This window comes from Microcaecilia unicolor, chromosome 13 (genome assembly GCF_901765095.1).
Source record: "Microcaecilia unicolor chromosome 13, aMicUni1.1, whole genome shotgun sequence".
Classification (NCBI taxonomy): domain Eukaryota; kingdom Metazoa; phylum Chordata; class Amphibia; order Gymnophiona; family Siphonopidae; genus Microcaecilia; species Microcaecilia unicolor.
Window position 1 is genome coordinate 101,690,920 of NC_044043.1, and position 15,202 is coordinate 101,706,121.

At 44.6% G+C, this 15,202-nt stretch overlaps 1 protein-coding gene across 1 annotated transcript in view; it reads left to right on the forward strand.

The window, feature by feature from the left end:
- The window catches only part of ALDH4A1 (aldehyde dehydrogenase 4 family member A1), a 53,807-nt gene that overhangs the window by 24,185 nt on the left and 14,420 nt on the right, over positions 1-15,202 (forward strand). Inside the window, exons 5-9 of the mRNA XM_030186258.1 lie at positions 2,235-2,390; positions 6,047-6,196; positions 8,430-8,504; positions 9,953-10,140; positions 10,238-10,311. Coding sequence (XP_030042118.1) covers positions 2,235-2,390; positions 6,047-6,196; positions 8,430-8,504; positions 9,953-10,140; positions 10,238-10,311 — 643 coding nt within the window. The remainder of the gene's footprint in view (positions 1-2,234; positions 2,391-6,046; positions 6,197-8,429; positions 8,505-9,952; positions 10,141-10,237; positions 10,312-15,202) is intronic.

Below are 15,202 nucleotides of genomic sequence, written 5' to 3' on the forward strand. Positions count from 1 at the left end.
CCTCTTAAAAATGGCCATTCGGTAAGATTACTCTTACTGTGTGGCCATGTGGGAGGGAGCACTTACCGGTAAGGGTCCCCACGGGCACACGGCGATGCCCGCGGGGTTAGTACCGCACTGTTTAAAAAGGTTTTCTGGCACGCACTCGAGGTGGAACTACTGCTGGCATCAGCGTTGGGCTGGCGGTAGTTCAGAGTTAGCGTTGGGCGTAGCGAAGCTTTGTAAAAGGGTCCCTAAATAAACATAAGACATTTTAGCCAGCACAACAGACAGTCCTGGAAGACAAAGAAGGGCTTTGTTTTATATTGGTGGTCATGCTGTAATAATCAGATTAATGTGTTGTACTTGCTTCTGGTTAACATGGAAGTACTTAGCATCTCCTATTTATTAGGCAGTAAGTACTCCCGTGTTAACTCTGCGTTACCCAGTTAGCGCAGGGTAAGTGTAACACGCTAGCTGGCTAACACTTCAGTGCCCACTCTCTGCCCATGCTGTGTGAATTATTTAGGGTGAATTTATCCCTCCCAATATGGTGGTCCACCCACCAATACCTAGGAAGAAATAAATCACCCAAGGCTGCATCAGTTAGGAAATGAATTAGATACCTTATTTCTTACCAAGTAGAAGTACAATTATCAGATCAGTGATATCTCACTGGGAATACGGAACAATTCTATACAAAACTACTGCTGTATCTGAGACTCCAAAGAATATATAAGCAATCAAATACTTTTATTTATTATTCTCCGAGTATATGTACAATCAATTGCTTATGGGAGTACAGTACCACAGCTACACATAGGTGTTCTCTGGGTCTGAGTCTCTGTTTTATTTAGGGTCTTTTTCGTCCCCACCCCAAATTACCAGCCAAAGCCAATTTGCAGATATAAAAGACCCAGGGCTACTTATGAGAAAGCAATAGGATTTATTCCTTATAAGAAAGACAATTCTTTTATTATTACTTGCCAATGCAGATACAATTGATTGGTTTCTCTTGGGAGAGCAGCCCTGCTTGCAGAAAGGTGCTGGCTGTGACTGTCTCTCTATTGAAGTAGGAAGTACACTCATTTTTATATGCCCATTCAGGATACAGGTAGTATGACAGTAATTACACCTTATTGGATCTATGGTGATATAATGGTATAATACAGATGTTCTATAGCTGACAGAACAAGATAACTCCTCAGGAAAATGACCTAGCTTTCTAAGAAGAGTTAGTCCATTATATTATTAGCATTTCTAAGTAAATAATAGCTATTAGCATTTCCAAGAAGAACTAACAAACTCATTACTATAACCAATCAGTGTTAACCATTATTCCACCCATGCCACACCCACTGTCTGTCCATGCCATCCCCACTATCTACCCATGTCATGCCCACTCTCCGTCCATGTCACACCCACTCTCTGCCCATACCACATCCATACTCTGCCCATGCCACAACCACCCTTCTCCCATGCTGCACCCACTCTGCCCATGTCACACCCATTCCACCCATGCCACACCTACTATCTGCCCATACCACATCTGTACTCTGCCCATGGCATGCCCACTCTCAGCCCATGCCACCACTGTCTGCCCGTGCCACGCCCTCTCTCTGCCCATACCACAATCACTTTCCGCCCATGCCATGCCCCCGACAAAAAATTCAGCAATGCGCTACTCGGAAACAGGTAGACTGTCGCAAAACCCGCTTAGCAGGTTTGCCTGGGTTACCTGTTTCCTTGCTTAATGCCCTGTACTAAATGGGCCCCTAACTTATTGTGAGTTAATATTCAGCAGCGGGAACGGAGAGGCAGAGACACGCTTTGTACTTAAAATGCTGGCCTGGGGAATGCAGAAGTTTTGGCCACATCAGTGGCTACATGGTCAAAATTTATCCGTACAGGTGGGGCAAGATTAGGGGCGTTCCAGGGTGTGTGTCCTAAAATTATATGGAGAGCGGCACAATTCAGGTGAAACAAATCACAGATATGAGCTTGAGATTCAATCATTAATGATGGTTTGTTTTATGATTTGCCTGTACGCTTTAATTTTTACTATTATGATATGTTGTAATCTGCTGTAAACCCTGGTTCTGGAGTACAGGGAGAATATAAATGTCTTTAAAATAAAAGGCTAAGTTATCTATTTAAAGTTGTCTGTGTATATTCAACCTTTTTGAGCTGAACGTTATGCATTTGCCTCTCTCTGTTTCTGACGAGCTTTTGAGAACTGACACACATTTTTTTAGGACTTGCTCGACAAAGCGATTAAGGCAGCTTTGGCAGTGCGAAAAGAGTGGGACTTGAAACCCATTCAGGATCGAGCACAAATTTTCCTGAAAGCAGCCGATATTCTCAGTGGCCCCCGAAGAGCTGAAGTGCTGGCCAAAACTATAATTGGACAGGTAATGCACTCATCAAAGTAATCACCCGCCTCCCCCCCCATATACCATAGTGAGGGAGACCCGGGTTCAAAACAAGACCCACTCCTCAGGCTAAGAGGTGCTGAGAGCATTATAGAAGCAGTGATCACAGTCCCCCCCCCCCCTCGGGGGCAGGGACTTGGGCTGCTTATGCACCAGTTAGTGACAGAAGTCACAAGCCATGGTTTCCTACTGAGACTGTTTCTGTTCTGATTGAGTTTCAGAAACGGCACAAGAGTAGTTGAGACATACATGAATGAAGGTAATAAAGAGAATTAAGACCTTTTGCTACTGGAACAGCAGTACAATAACCTTGTTAAGAACAATCTGTCTTTCGATGTATTGGAGAAAATCCTTCATTCGCTTTCTTCTGCCTAATGTAAAAGAGCTTAACCTGCATAGAAGGGGTAGGAATTTCAGTTCTGTACTTCACCTAATGGGCACCGAATCCTGCCCCTTTGATTTTCCTCATCACACTTGCCCATCAGCAATGATATTAATGGTTTTTCTGGTACCCAGTTGGGTCACATCACCTTGTGTGCATTCCAATGTGTTGCAGACCTCCAGAGCTTTCTAATAAAATCCTCTTGGGTTCTCTTCTGCCCGTGACCCTGTGTTTCTTCAGTTTTGCTTTTTCTACCATCCTCAGGGAGCTCCACAACTGATAGTCTCTTCACAGATGAAATATCTTTTTCCACTTTAAATATTTTATTGTGATTTTAAGTCATCCAATTCACACAATATTAGAAACAACTTAATCACTGCAAGCCTCGCAGAGACTGACATACATTAATCAACAATGTTTTTTGTTTCCACACCCACTGAACCTATACATGTTTAGTATACGTGGTTCCCCACCTAAAGCATACCAGCAATATTTCTCTCTTCAACTGTCATCCTGAAAGAAAACAGTACAATATCCCCAACCAGCTCTCCCCTCCCCAACCCTAACGAACCACAACAATACTTGGGAATGTCCCAAACCTTTAAGACCAACTCTCTCTCCCCCATCCCCCTCCCCTCCGCTCTGAACCCCCCCACCCATTCTCCCAGAGCTCAACCGTCCTAAAGTCGTGCGAGACATTGTTGAAGTCGATTCCACCTTCCTTTACGTCGTAGTGTTCCATCCCTGCGATATGCAGTAAGGCGTTCCATGGTTACTCATTGTCCCACTTTGCATTTCCAGTCACCCAATGTCGGGGGATCTATTGATTTCCAGCTCTGCTCTATAAGACATTTAGCTGCTGCCAACCCCCAACGCATCCATTTGCTCTGCTCCCAAGAGTCCCTCTCATTATGCAGGCCCAAAAGGCACACCGAGGGACTGCACACCAAAGATGCACCCATCACTTTCACCAAAGCCTTCATAACCTCCTGCCAAAAGGGAACTACCCTAAAGTCCACCATATATGCAGGAATGTACCCGACTGCCCCCCCCCCCCCCCCACACACACACACCTCCAACATGCATCTGATGTACCCGGGTACATCCGCCCCAATCTCTCTGGTGTGTAATACCTTATAAGCATTTTCCTGCACCAAGACACATACTGAAGCCTTTTGGACCTGCCCACAGATTATTTCCCATTCTTGATCAGTAAAGCTACAATGTAAATCCCGTTCCCATGCCCCCTGGAACCTAAATAGTTGTGGATCCCATCCCTGAAAAAATGTATACATCACTGAGTTGGGTCTGGGCACCTTTTTCAACATTATCCACAGGTTTTCCAGGCTTTCCATCTCTTGAGGTGCCTCCTCCCTCCATCCCAAAGTCCCCACAAAATGCTGTACTTGTAAGTGGGAAAACACATCTCCTTCGGGCAGGTCATGCATAGAGTGTGTCTCAAAATTCTTCACCCTACCCCTCTGCAGCACATCCCTAAAACTCAATAACCCTACCTGCTCCCACCTCCCAAATATGGAATAATCTCTCCCTGCCCCAAATTTGGGTTCCTATTGCATGTGCGAGAGAGAAGACACCCTATCCCTCTGTCCCCCTCTAGAAAAACATAGAAACATTGAAGACAATTTCTGATTTTAAGACCAGATGTATTTCAGATTGGGGCAGCTTTTTTTCAAAGATATCATTAGGCCTCAGTTTTTTAAAATATGTTTTCTTTGACCCTTCTCATCTTCTTTTCTGGCATCTAAACAACCTATAGGGGAGCCTATGCAATCAGCTTTAGGCACCTCCGGAAGCTGAACTCTATAAAGGAGTATTTTATCTGGAAGTCCGGCAACTTGTCAGCTACCTTTGGGCCTCTTTTGCTAAACCGCACTAGCGATTCCCAGTGCGGTAAATGCGCAGCTGCCCCTGTATTTTGAGTGGGCTGCGTCACATTTGCCATGTGGAAATCGCTAGCGCAGTTTAGTAAAAGAAGCCTTTTATTCTTATGGTATTTTTCCTCTTTAGTTTCTCCTATATTTAATCTTTGATCTCATGATTTGTGGACTTGAATTGCCTTTTTTTCCTTCTGTTGGCCTTTTTCTGTGGTATAAGGCCAGTAGTATTTGCTTTTTATGATAATTTTTCTGTACAAGTGTTGATTGCTTGGTTAATATTTGAAAAATTCTATAAATATAAAATAAGTAGAAAAAAGATTCATTCTATAGCCTCGTATGCTTCATCAAGACAAGATGGTGCTCCTCAGGCATCCCAAGCTCTTATATTAGGAGGTATCCAGTTTCCACTTTAATCAGTCAAGTCTTGACAAATGCTATGTTCCAACAAGGATGAGACTTTACTCACTGGACTGCAGAGCAGTAGAGCTGTCTTCTCTCTGGGGCAAACTGAAACCCAAGGAAAGTCCACTCATCTCTTTTGTTTCAGTTGACTTCAAAAGACTGGACCTTGCTAAGACAAAAAAAAAAAAACAACAGCATTCTCTGGTATTATACCCTGGCAGGTCCTTCCATAGATGAACAAGTTCATGCCCCTAAGGTCAGGGCTTAGCAACATCAGAAGCCAGTGTAAGGTTTACCTCTGTAGAGAAGACTTAGAAGGTTGCTTTCACTCATGCTCGTCTTGTTATCAGTAGAGATGGCTTCCTATCAAACACTACGTTGAATGTTCACCATCCGAGGCCAGTTTTCAGAGAAGAACCCAGTTCCCTCCCTGAGGGGTCCGTTTTTAGCATTTTGGATTAGCCTTTCCTTTCCTCTTCTTGATTAAAAATAATTTACTTAAAACAATGAAGGATTATTTTTCACACAAAAGCACTGCCTCGCCCACTTTTATTTGAAGATATCCCTTTGCTAGGAAGTTCCAGCTTTGTGATTCATTTTCTCCTCTTGTCATCGGAGAAAGCAAAATTGCTTACCTGTAGCATATGTTCTCTGATGACAGCAGGATGAGGAGTCGCACCAACCATCTGCTGGGAATTGTGCTCTCTCTTCTTCCGAACTGAAGAACAATGGTGCCTCAGGCAGTGGGAAATGCTGCACATGCCTGAAAAGAGTTTACTAGAAAGCTCTGGAGATTTGCACTCTGTGAACATATGGAAGAGAACACAGGACTCATCTGACACCAGAAAACATGACCCACTTCATTCGTTCAGGACTAGATTGTGAAATTTCAGAGCTGATCAGGGTCTTAGCAGTGCCGGAGGTTTCTTAATTTGTTTCAAATCTCGTTTAAGGGGAAAACTGTTATCCAGGCTGAAATAGACGCTGCAGCAGAACTGATCGACTTCTTCCGATTCAACGCTAAATATGCCGTGGAACTGGAGCAGGGGGCGCTCATTAGTGTACCCAGCAGTACCAATAAGATGGTCTATCGGGGCCTGGAGGTAAGAGCACATGGTGTTGTAACAGGGGAAATAACCAGTTTAGGTGATGATATCGGGATTGTGAATTAGACTGTAGCACTGTGCCAGCCACGCAGGAGACATATTCGCATTGTTTGGATTAATTTGTTCTTTTGCCAGGACAACCTGTTGCATTCTGTGTCAGCCACACACACTGCAGTCTGCAGCTAAATATGCATTCTCCCTTCAGTCTACAACCCATGCATGCACAAACTTCCTGCAACCTGCAGATGACACACACACACTGTTCCTGCAGCTTGCAGACTCATGTGAATACTTCCGGTATCCTGCTGATGCTGTTGCAGTCACAGTCTGCACATACACACGTTTATAGTTTTTTAAATTTAATATACTGCTCTACATTAATGCAATATGAAAGCGGTTTACAGTACAATTATTAAGATACAGTACGTCGCCGCATCTCAAGAAAGATATAGTGGAATTGGAAAAGGTGCAGCGAAGGGCGACTAAAATGATAGCAGGGATGGGACGACTTCCCTATGAAGAAAGACTAAGGAGGCTAGGGCTATACAGCTTGGAGAAGAGACGGCTGAGGGGAGACATGATAGAGGTATATAAAATAATGAGTGGACGACCGGGCCATATTTCCTGTAAACAAATGCTTCTTTTTGTTCTCCTATTATTTTCATTAGCCCTCTACTTAAATTGTGGTCTGAGGCTGAGCTATATTTACTTTAAGTAATACTTGTAGTATTTTTGGAATTTCTTTATATTATATTCTTTTTCTTTACTTGCTTAAATATTATGTTTGGAAAAACATTAGCTCGATATTGCTTGATTCAAGTGTATGGCTTGTAAACGTGTAAATTCAATAAAAAAAAATAATAATAATGAGTGGAGTGGAACAGGTGGATGTGAAGCGTCTGTTCACGCTTTCCAAAAATACTAGGACTAGGGGGCATGCGATAAAACTACAGTGTGGTAAATTTAAAACAAATCAGAGAAAATATTTCTTCACCCAATGCATAATTAAACTCTTGAATTCGTTGTCAGAGAACGTGGTGAAGGCGGTTAGTTTAGCAGAGTTTAAAAAGGGGTTAGACGGTTTCCTAAAGGACAAGTCCATAAACCACTACTAAATGGACTTGGGAAAAATCCACAATTCCAGAACTCTCTCCCTGGAGTATAAGCTCTTAACGGGCAACAGTATCTGTTCATAGAATGCCGTAATTGTATATGAAAACATACAGGGCAACCAGTGGAAGTGAATATAAAGGGGGGTAATATGATCTTTCCTTCCAGCCTTATCTAAAATACGCATCACGGCATGTTGCAAAGTCCGAAGCTTCTTCGGACACTGTTGTGATAATCCCATTAATATATCATTGTCATAATTAAGATGAGTCATGAACAAGGCATGCATTAAACACTGAGGCCCCGATGCTCACACCTCCAGCGTTGTTCCGAATAACGCCATAAAAATACAGCTGGAACAGCGCAGAATAATGCCCTAATGCTCAGCGCTAATGAGATTCCAATATAGGTGCACTCGTAGCGTTGAGCATTGGGAAGGATTGGGCTTTGGCACAGTAGGATTGTACTTGGCGCATGTGCAGAAGAGTTTGGCTCCTGTGCGCATGCGCCTGGTAAAACCCGAACGCGAAGCACACATTGGCGTTTGTTTTCTGCGGCCTAAATATAAGCATTTAAAATCTTTTTTTAGCACGGCCGCTTTAAATTTAGACGCAGGAAACAGACGCCAATGTCTGCTTTCGCTTGGGTCTGCTGTTTCTCGCAACCGGTGCTTAAGGGCTTGCACGGGCTTCCTTCTGCTTCCAAAAGTAATCAGACCTGGCAGATTTTGCAGAAAGATTCATGAGAGAATCATCTCTTCCAGCACCCCAACACTTACTCCGACCTGGCATTTTTTTTTGCAGTGGTAAGACAATTTTGTTTCGAGTTCTCTTCTCTGAGCATTGGGGAGGAATAGAAAATGATCTCATTTACATGAGCTTGACTACATTAGCATGGTATCTGCGCTGTTCGCCTGCGCGCTTCTTTGTTCCCACGCTACAGGCCTCGGAACATTCTGCGCAGGTAAAATGCGGCCCATGTTTACTTTTGAGCATCGGAGCCTGAAAATCAGTGTGTTTCTGTAATAGTTGAAATAGCCAAGATGCAGTATTAGGAGAGAAGGTTTCAGGTGGCTGTGCCAGAAATCCAGGTCTAGTGCATTCTTTATTTCCTTCCCCAGGGTTTTGTGGCAGCCATTTCACCATTTAACTTCACTGCTATTGGTGGAAATTTAGCAGGTGCACCGGCTTTGATGGTAAGTACTTTTCCAGTTTAAATATAAAGGGAATCCCAGTCCTAAAGAACAGTTACCTGAAAATCTCCTCTTCTGTACTGTATATGAGGGTGTACGAGGGATGGAGAGCCCGACCTTCATCATGAGAAGGCTGTACCAAAACGTTTGGAGACCTGGAGACCCGAACTCCCTGTCGACTGTACATGCACACTCTGGAGCCATTGCAGAAAGTTTCAAGTTTATTAAAATTCTGATATATTTCCAATTAGAAAAACCTTCTAGGTAGTTCACAGGACTAAAATTTAAAATTTGAAATCAGATAAGAACACCATGGGTTGATAGGAGTAATTCCAGAGAAGAATTAAAACAGCAAGATTCTAAATAGATTGCAGGGTCGAGCAGTATGCGCATGTCTGATATCTGGGTTTCCTGTATTCTTTGTTCTCTCCTCGGTCAGGGTAATGTTGTTCTTGTTAACTCGGTTCTTTGTACTAATTGTTCTCTCCTCTCTCAGGGTAATGTTCTGCTTGTAATATTGTTTCCCTGAATTCATTGTTCTCTGCTCGGTCAGGGTAATGTTGGGCTTGTAACATTGTTTCCCTGAATTCATTGTTCTCTGCTCGGTCAGGGTAATGTTGGGCTTGTAACATTGTTTCCCTGAATTCATTGTTCTCTGCTCGTCAGGGTAATGTTGGGCTTGTAACATTGTTTCCATGAATTCATTGTTCTCTGCTCAGTCAGGGTAATGTTGGGCTTGTAACATTGTTTCCCTGAATTCATTGTTCTCTGCTCAGTCAGGGTAATGTTGGGCTTGTAACATTGTTTCCCTGAATTCATTGTTCTCTGCTCAGTCAGGGTAATGTTGGGCTTGTAACATTGTTTCCCTGAATTCATTGTTCTCTGCTCAGTCAGGGTAATGTTGGGCTTGTAACATTGTTTCCCTGAATTCATTGTTCTCTGCTCAGTCAGGGTAATGTTGGGCTTGTAACATTGTTTCCCTGAATTCATTGTTCTCTGCTCAGTCAGGGTAATGTTGTGCTTATTATAATGTTTCCCTGAATTCATTGTTCTCTCCTCTGTCAGGGTAATATTGTTTCCCTGAATTCATTGTTCTTTCCTCGGTTAGGGTATTATTGTTTTCCTGTATTCATTGTTCTCTCCTCAGTCAGGGTAATATTGTTTTCCTGTATTCATTGTTCTCTCCTCGGTCAGGGTAATATTGTTTTCTGTATTCATTTTTCTCTCCTTGGTCAGGGTAATATTTTTTCTCTATATTCATTGTTCTCTCTTCGGCCAGGGTAATATTGTTTCTCTGTATTCATTGTTCTCTCCTCGGTTAGGGTATTATTGTTTCTCTGTATTCATTGTTCTCTCCTCTGTCAGGGTAATATTATTTTCCTGTATTCATTGTTCTCTCCTCGGTCAGGGTAATATTGTTTTCCTGTATTCAATGTTCTCTCTTCGGCCAGGGTAATGTTGTGCTCTGGAAGCCCAGCGACACTGCCATTCTCTCTAGTTACCTAGTCTACAAAGTGCTTCTGGAAGCAGGACTCCCTCCGAATGTTATTCAGTTTGTTCCATCTGATGGCCCTGTGTTTGGAGACACAGTAACAAACTCTGAGCATCTATGTGGGATCAATTTCACCGGCAGTGTGCCGTAAGTATTCTGGGATGTCAGTCTTGTGCCTCTGTGTAATGTAACGTTTTTAATGAGTATTCTTATCAATAGCTACTCTGTGTTTTCTGCTCACTAGAACATTCAAGCGCCTCTGGAAACAAGTTTCTGACAATCTGGATCATTACCGGACTTTTCCACGCCTGGCTGGAGGTGAGCAGGTTTCCCCTGCAGCTCTGTGTAACATACGTAGGTCCTGGGAAGTCTACATTTCAGTTGTATTTTAAACTTGTAGGGGTCATTATTCAGCATTGGATACCAGGTTATCTTCAAGTGAATATTAAAGACTTGAGTGATGAAGTCAGTGGTGTTCAATATACCAACCCATAGTTAACTAGATATCTTGCCAGATTAATTTTGGGTTAGGTACTTTTCGAACCAGATTGAACTAGTTATCATTAACCAGACAGTGCTGAATATTTCTGTAATTTAGTTAAACTGCATTCCTGGCACGATCTCAGCCTCTCCCATGGTTAACTGGTTGGCAGAGTAGAAAATCTGTTATCTCTTGAAGTTAACCAGGCAGGTCTTTTGAATATCAGCTCTGTAAACTTGTGGAAGACAAAGTAAGGTGACAGGGAAGAGGGAGGGGCTCCTAGCTGGAGATTTTTCATCTCTCAAATGTTGATTGGACCACATCTGCAGAGTCAGTTGAAGTCCAGATCCCGGAGTCCCCTTAAGGGGCTCCCTTCAGACAGGCAGTCGTAGAGCTCATGAGGGGAATGGTGATACTGGTCCCTTATGTTACCTAAAGTCCAATGTTCATCAGATGGTGTAATTGAATAGAAGAGCCAAAGCAGGTAAAGGGTTATAGAGAAGTCAAAGTCCTGGACCGGGGGGGGGGGGGGGGGGGGGGAGGGGGGTATCCCTCTCACAATATTCAACTTTGTTAAACCAGAGGAGTTCCCTAAACAGGACCTGGAAGAATGGGATGCAGAAAAACAGCGAGATATAAATTAAAGAACAATAAAAAGCCAAAAAAAAATCTTCACGTTAGGAAGGTAAATAAAAATAAGAAAAAGAAATAAGTGTAATTTTCCAAAGAGGTGGTCAAAAAAGAAACAGAGAAAAATGAAGGCAGATAAAGTCCATGTGGCCTATCCAGTCTGCCCATCCATACCATCTACTCTCCCTGTGTACTTGTCCCAAGCTCTCTTGAATTCGGATACTGTTTTCACCTCCACCACTTCAATCGGGAGGCTGTTCCACAAATTCGTCACCCTTTCATTGAAGTATTTCCTCAGGATACTTCTGAGTCTGTCCCCTTTCACCTTCATCCTTTGCCCCCTTGTTCCAGAGCGTCCTTTCAATTGAAAGAGATTCGCCTCCTGTTCATTTATGTCTATCATATCTGCCCTCTTCCGCCTTTCTTCCAAAATATACATATTTACATCTTGAAGTCTGTCCCCATACGCTTTATGATGAAGACCACTGACCGTTTTAGTAGCCGCCCTCTGGACCGACTCCATCCTGTTTATATCTTTTTGAAGGTGCAATTTCCAGAATTGTACACAATATTCTAAATGATGTCTCATCAGAGTCTTATACAGGGGCATCATCAGCTCCTTTTTCCTATTGGCCATTCCTCTCCCTGTGCACCCAAGCATCCTTTTAGATTTCACTGTCGTCTTTTCTACCTGTTTGGCTTGTTTGTCCATAATCTCTACAGAAACTTTGGCCTGAAGGTTTGATGACAATGTTTTGTTTATTATGGCAGCTTCCTCCATTCTGGGTTGGGGCCGCGAGCCCGGTTAGGCTCACAGGTTTCCAGCAAAGAACCAGACTGCCATATGGACTTAAGACCAAAGTGCTTTATTCTCAATTCAGTTCCACTCTCAAAATTGAAGTGCAGTTCACAAACAGGGTTCAGGCCGGGTTCCAAACCCCAGCCAACGTTCAGTTCCTCAACAGTTCAGGCCCACTTCCTTTGCACTACCTCCCCTCTCCCTCAGAAGGGCTCAGTCAAAGTTCAGCCTGCTGTTCTATACATCCCAATAATTCAACCCTTTCACAAACAGTCTCTTCAAAGGAAACCACTAGTTAATGCCCCTGTCCTCTTCACAGCACCCAGGAGGACCCTGTACCAAACAGGGCTGGCAACTTTCCTCCTACCTCACAGCACCACACCCCTGTGGTCTCTCACACTGCCTTCATGTGCTGGACAGGGCTACATTTACATTCTCACACTCCATGGCAGCTTACTGTTCCCCCCCCCAGGGAAGCTCCAGTGGCAGGCCCTTCCTGTCCACCTACTCCATGGCAGCTTCTCTCTCAATCAGTTTCCTCTCCCTCCTGGTGGCTCGGAGCCACCCGGAAATCTCTCACAGCTGGAGGGAATTATATACTGGCGATGCAGCTAAGGGACTGAGCTTCACCTCCCCTTCTCCCTCTAGTGGCTCCCCTAGCACTGAGCCACGGCTCCCCCTGCTGTGTTTGGAAATCCGTTCCACCCTTTAGGGGCTACCCTCCTTTCTCCTGCTTGCAAGGGCTTCTGGGAACCGTAGTTCAGGGATTAGCTGCTTCTCTGTGGGGCCCCGAGTGCTAGCTTTGTCACAAAGCTGGTCAAAAAATGGATTAAGGGTATTATCTTATCCTTTTCTTTTTTGTTTTATTTCTATTTGTTACCTTTTAATAGTGGGCTTAAGTGGCCACCGCACCAGTTTATCCAAATTAAGTCAGATATCAAAATTTCGGGAGTAATTGTAGACTGTGAATTGAAAATGGAACAGCACATGAACATCACCATTAAGGCAGTGGCGTCGCGAGGGCAGCTGACACCCGGGGCGGGTTGCCGCTGCGCACCCCCCCCCCCGGGTGCAGCGCGGCGCACCCTCCCCCCTCCGGGAGCGCAACCCCCCCCCCCCCCCGAGAACATACCTGGAAGGCGGTGAGGGGCGGGCGGGAGAGCCAATCCGCCGAGTGCACACCGCTGGGGGGTGTCGGCGCCTCACTGGTTCCATGCTCTCTCTGTTCCGGGGCAGAGAGAGCAAGGAACCAGCGAGGCGCCGACACCCCCCAGCGGCGTGCACCCGGGGCGGACCGCCCCACCGCCCCCCCCCCCTTCCTACGCCACTGCATTAAGGTGAAATTAGATCTTACCTGATAAATTTTATTTCCATTAAATCCTTCCAACTATTCTAAAACCTGTGGGTTAGTGGTGTCCAGCAACCAGCAGGTAGAGATAGAGAACTGAAAACTGAGCTATGTGTTTCTTGGCATCCACCCAGCTCCTCGGTATTTATGTAGACAAACTGTAAGGCTAGTACTCAGAATAAACACAACAACCTTAAAACAACTCACTAACCTGACAATATCCAGACAAGCAAACGTGTGGACCTCGTTCATCTCTTGACAACTCGTAGAGAACAAGAGATATGCAGGAAGCACCATGTAAGGTGACAGTCATTATTTGACCCATTACTTTGCAGTGACTAAACATCTCAGAAACCTCAGGTGGGACTCTGGAATAGTGGGAAGGATTAATGGAAAGAAAAGTTTTTTATTTTTATTACATTTGTACCCTGTGCTTTCCCACTCATGGCAGGCTCAATGCGGCTTACATGGGGCAATGGAGGGTTAAGTGACTTGCCCAGAGTCACTCAGTTCCTCAGTTCCCCAGGACCAAAGTCCACCACCCTAACCACTAGGCCACTCCTAGGTAAGACCTAATTTCTCCCTCCATTATGTAGCTTCCCACTATTCCAAAACCTGTGGGATGTTCAAAAGCAATCTCTAAGAGTGGGTGGGATCCTGGTGGCGCTACCCTGAAGCCCCAAAACTAGCTTCTGAGTGTGCCACAACATCCACCCTGTAGTGCTTGGGAAACAGCATATGCAGCATTGATCACGTCACCATGGGTTTGGCTTCAGGAAGCTGTGTAATTGCGGAAGATGATGAGGATCTCCGTCCAGCAGTTGAATCGGGTCCGCCTACCATGGCCTCTGCGGCCAATCTGGGGCTACAAGAACTATTCAACCCCGGTGCAATATGATTGCTTTCAACACGCGGTGTACCATGGGCTAAAGAGGGAAGACACATACAGTAGATGCGTCTCTGGCCAGGGCTGTAGTAAGCTATTGATCCCCATCAAGCCCAATTTTTTTCCAATAAAGTGGAGAACCCCATCGGTTCACTATCAGCTGAAAACCCTGGCTGGATAGTTTTCATAAGTTGTGAAAAGAAATCCGCCAAAAAACGGAGAACTCAAGACACCCCAGGGAATACAACAGGAGCAGATGGGGGGAAGAGGGGTTGGTGGTTGGGAGGCGAGGATAGTGGAGGGCAGACTTATACGGTCTGTGCCAGAGCCGGTGATGGGAGGCAGGACTGGTGGTTGGGAGGCGGGAAGTACTGCTGTGCGGACTTGTACGGTCTGTGCCCTGAATAAGGCAGGTACAAATCAAGGTAAGGTTTACACATGAGTTGTCTTGTTGGGCAGACTGGATGGACCGTGCCGGTCTTTTTCTGCCGTCATCTACTATGTTACTATGTAATCTAAAATAAATGTTGGAGGAGGACCAAGGATGCTAAAGATTGAGAAGATGTATAATAATAGAGAAGTTTATTGAAGTATGGAGACTCGACACAACGTTGTGTTTCGGCCTTAGGCCTGCATCAGGAGTCTTATTTCACAAAAAGCCTTCTGGGCAATGATGACATAAAGTCTTCTGGAAAGGATAGTTCTGATCAAACTTGGGAATAAAATTGAGGGCACGGAGGGACAGTTTTTGCTAGACCATCCAAGGGCTTTTGCCTCTTTGAGTACTCCTGCAACTATGTTATGCAGAAAGCTGAGTTTGGTAGCTCGAAAGTGTATAATGCAATATTGGACCTCTTCGGAAGCGCCCGCTTACTGGCATTGGTGTAATCAGGTGCACCTTTTAGCATCTTGGGAGGCTAGAGATTCCAAGATGTCGCCTAAACGTAGAAAACAATTTCTTCAGATCTGGATGCCTTATCTTCAGATTCTAAGCCCAAGGGGTCGGAGTTTACTTATTAATGCTTGTTGATTTTGGTAGTGGAGTGGGTGGGTGGGGGGGGGGGG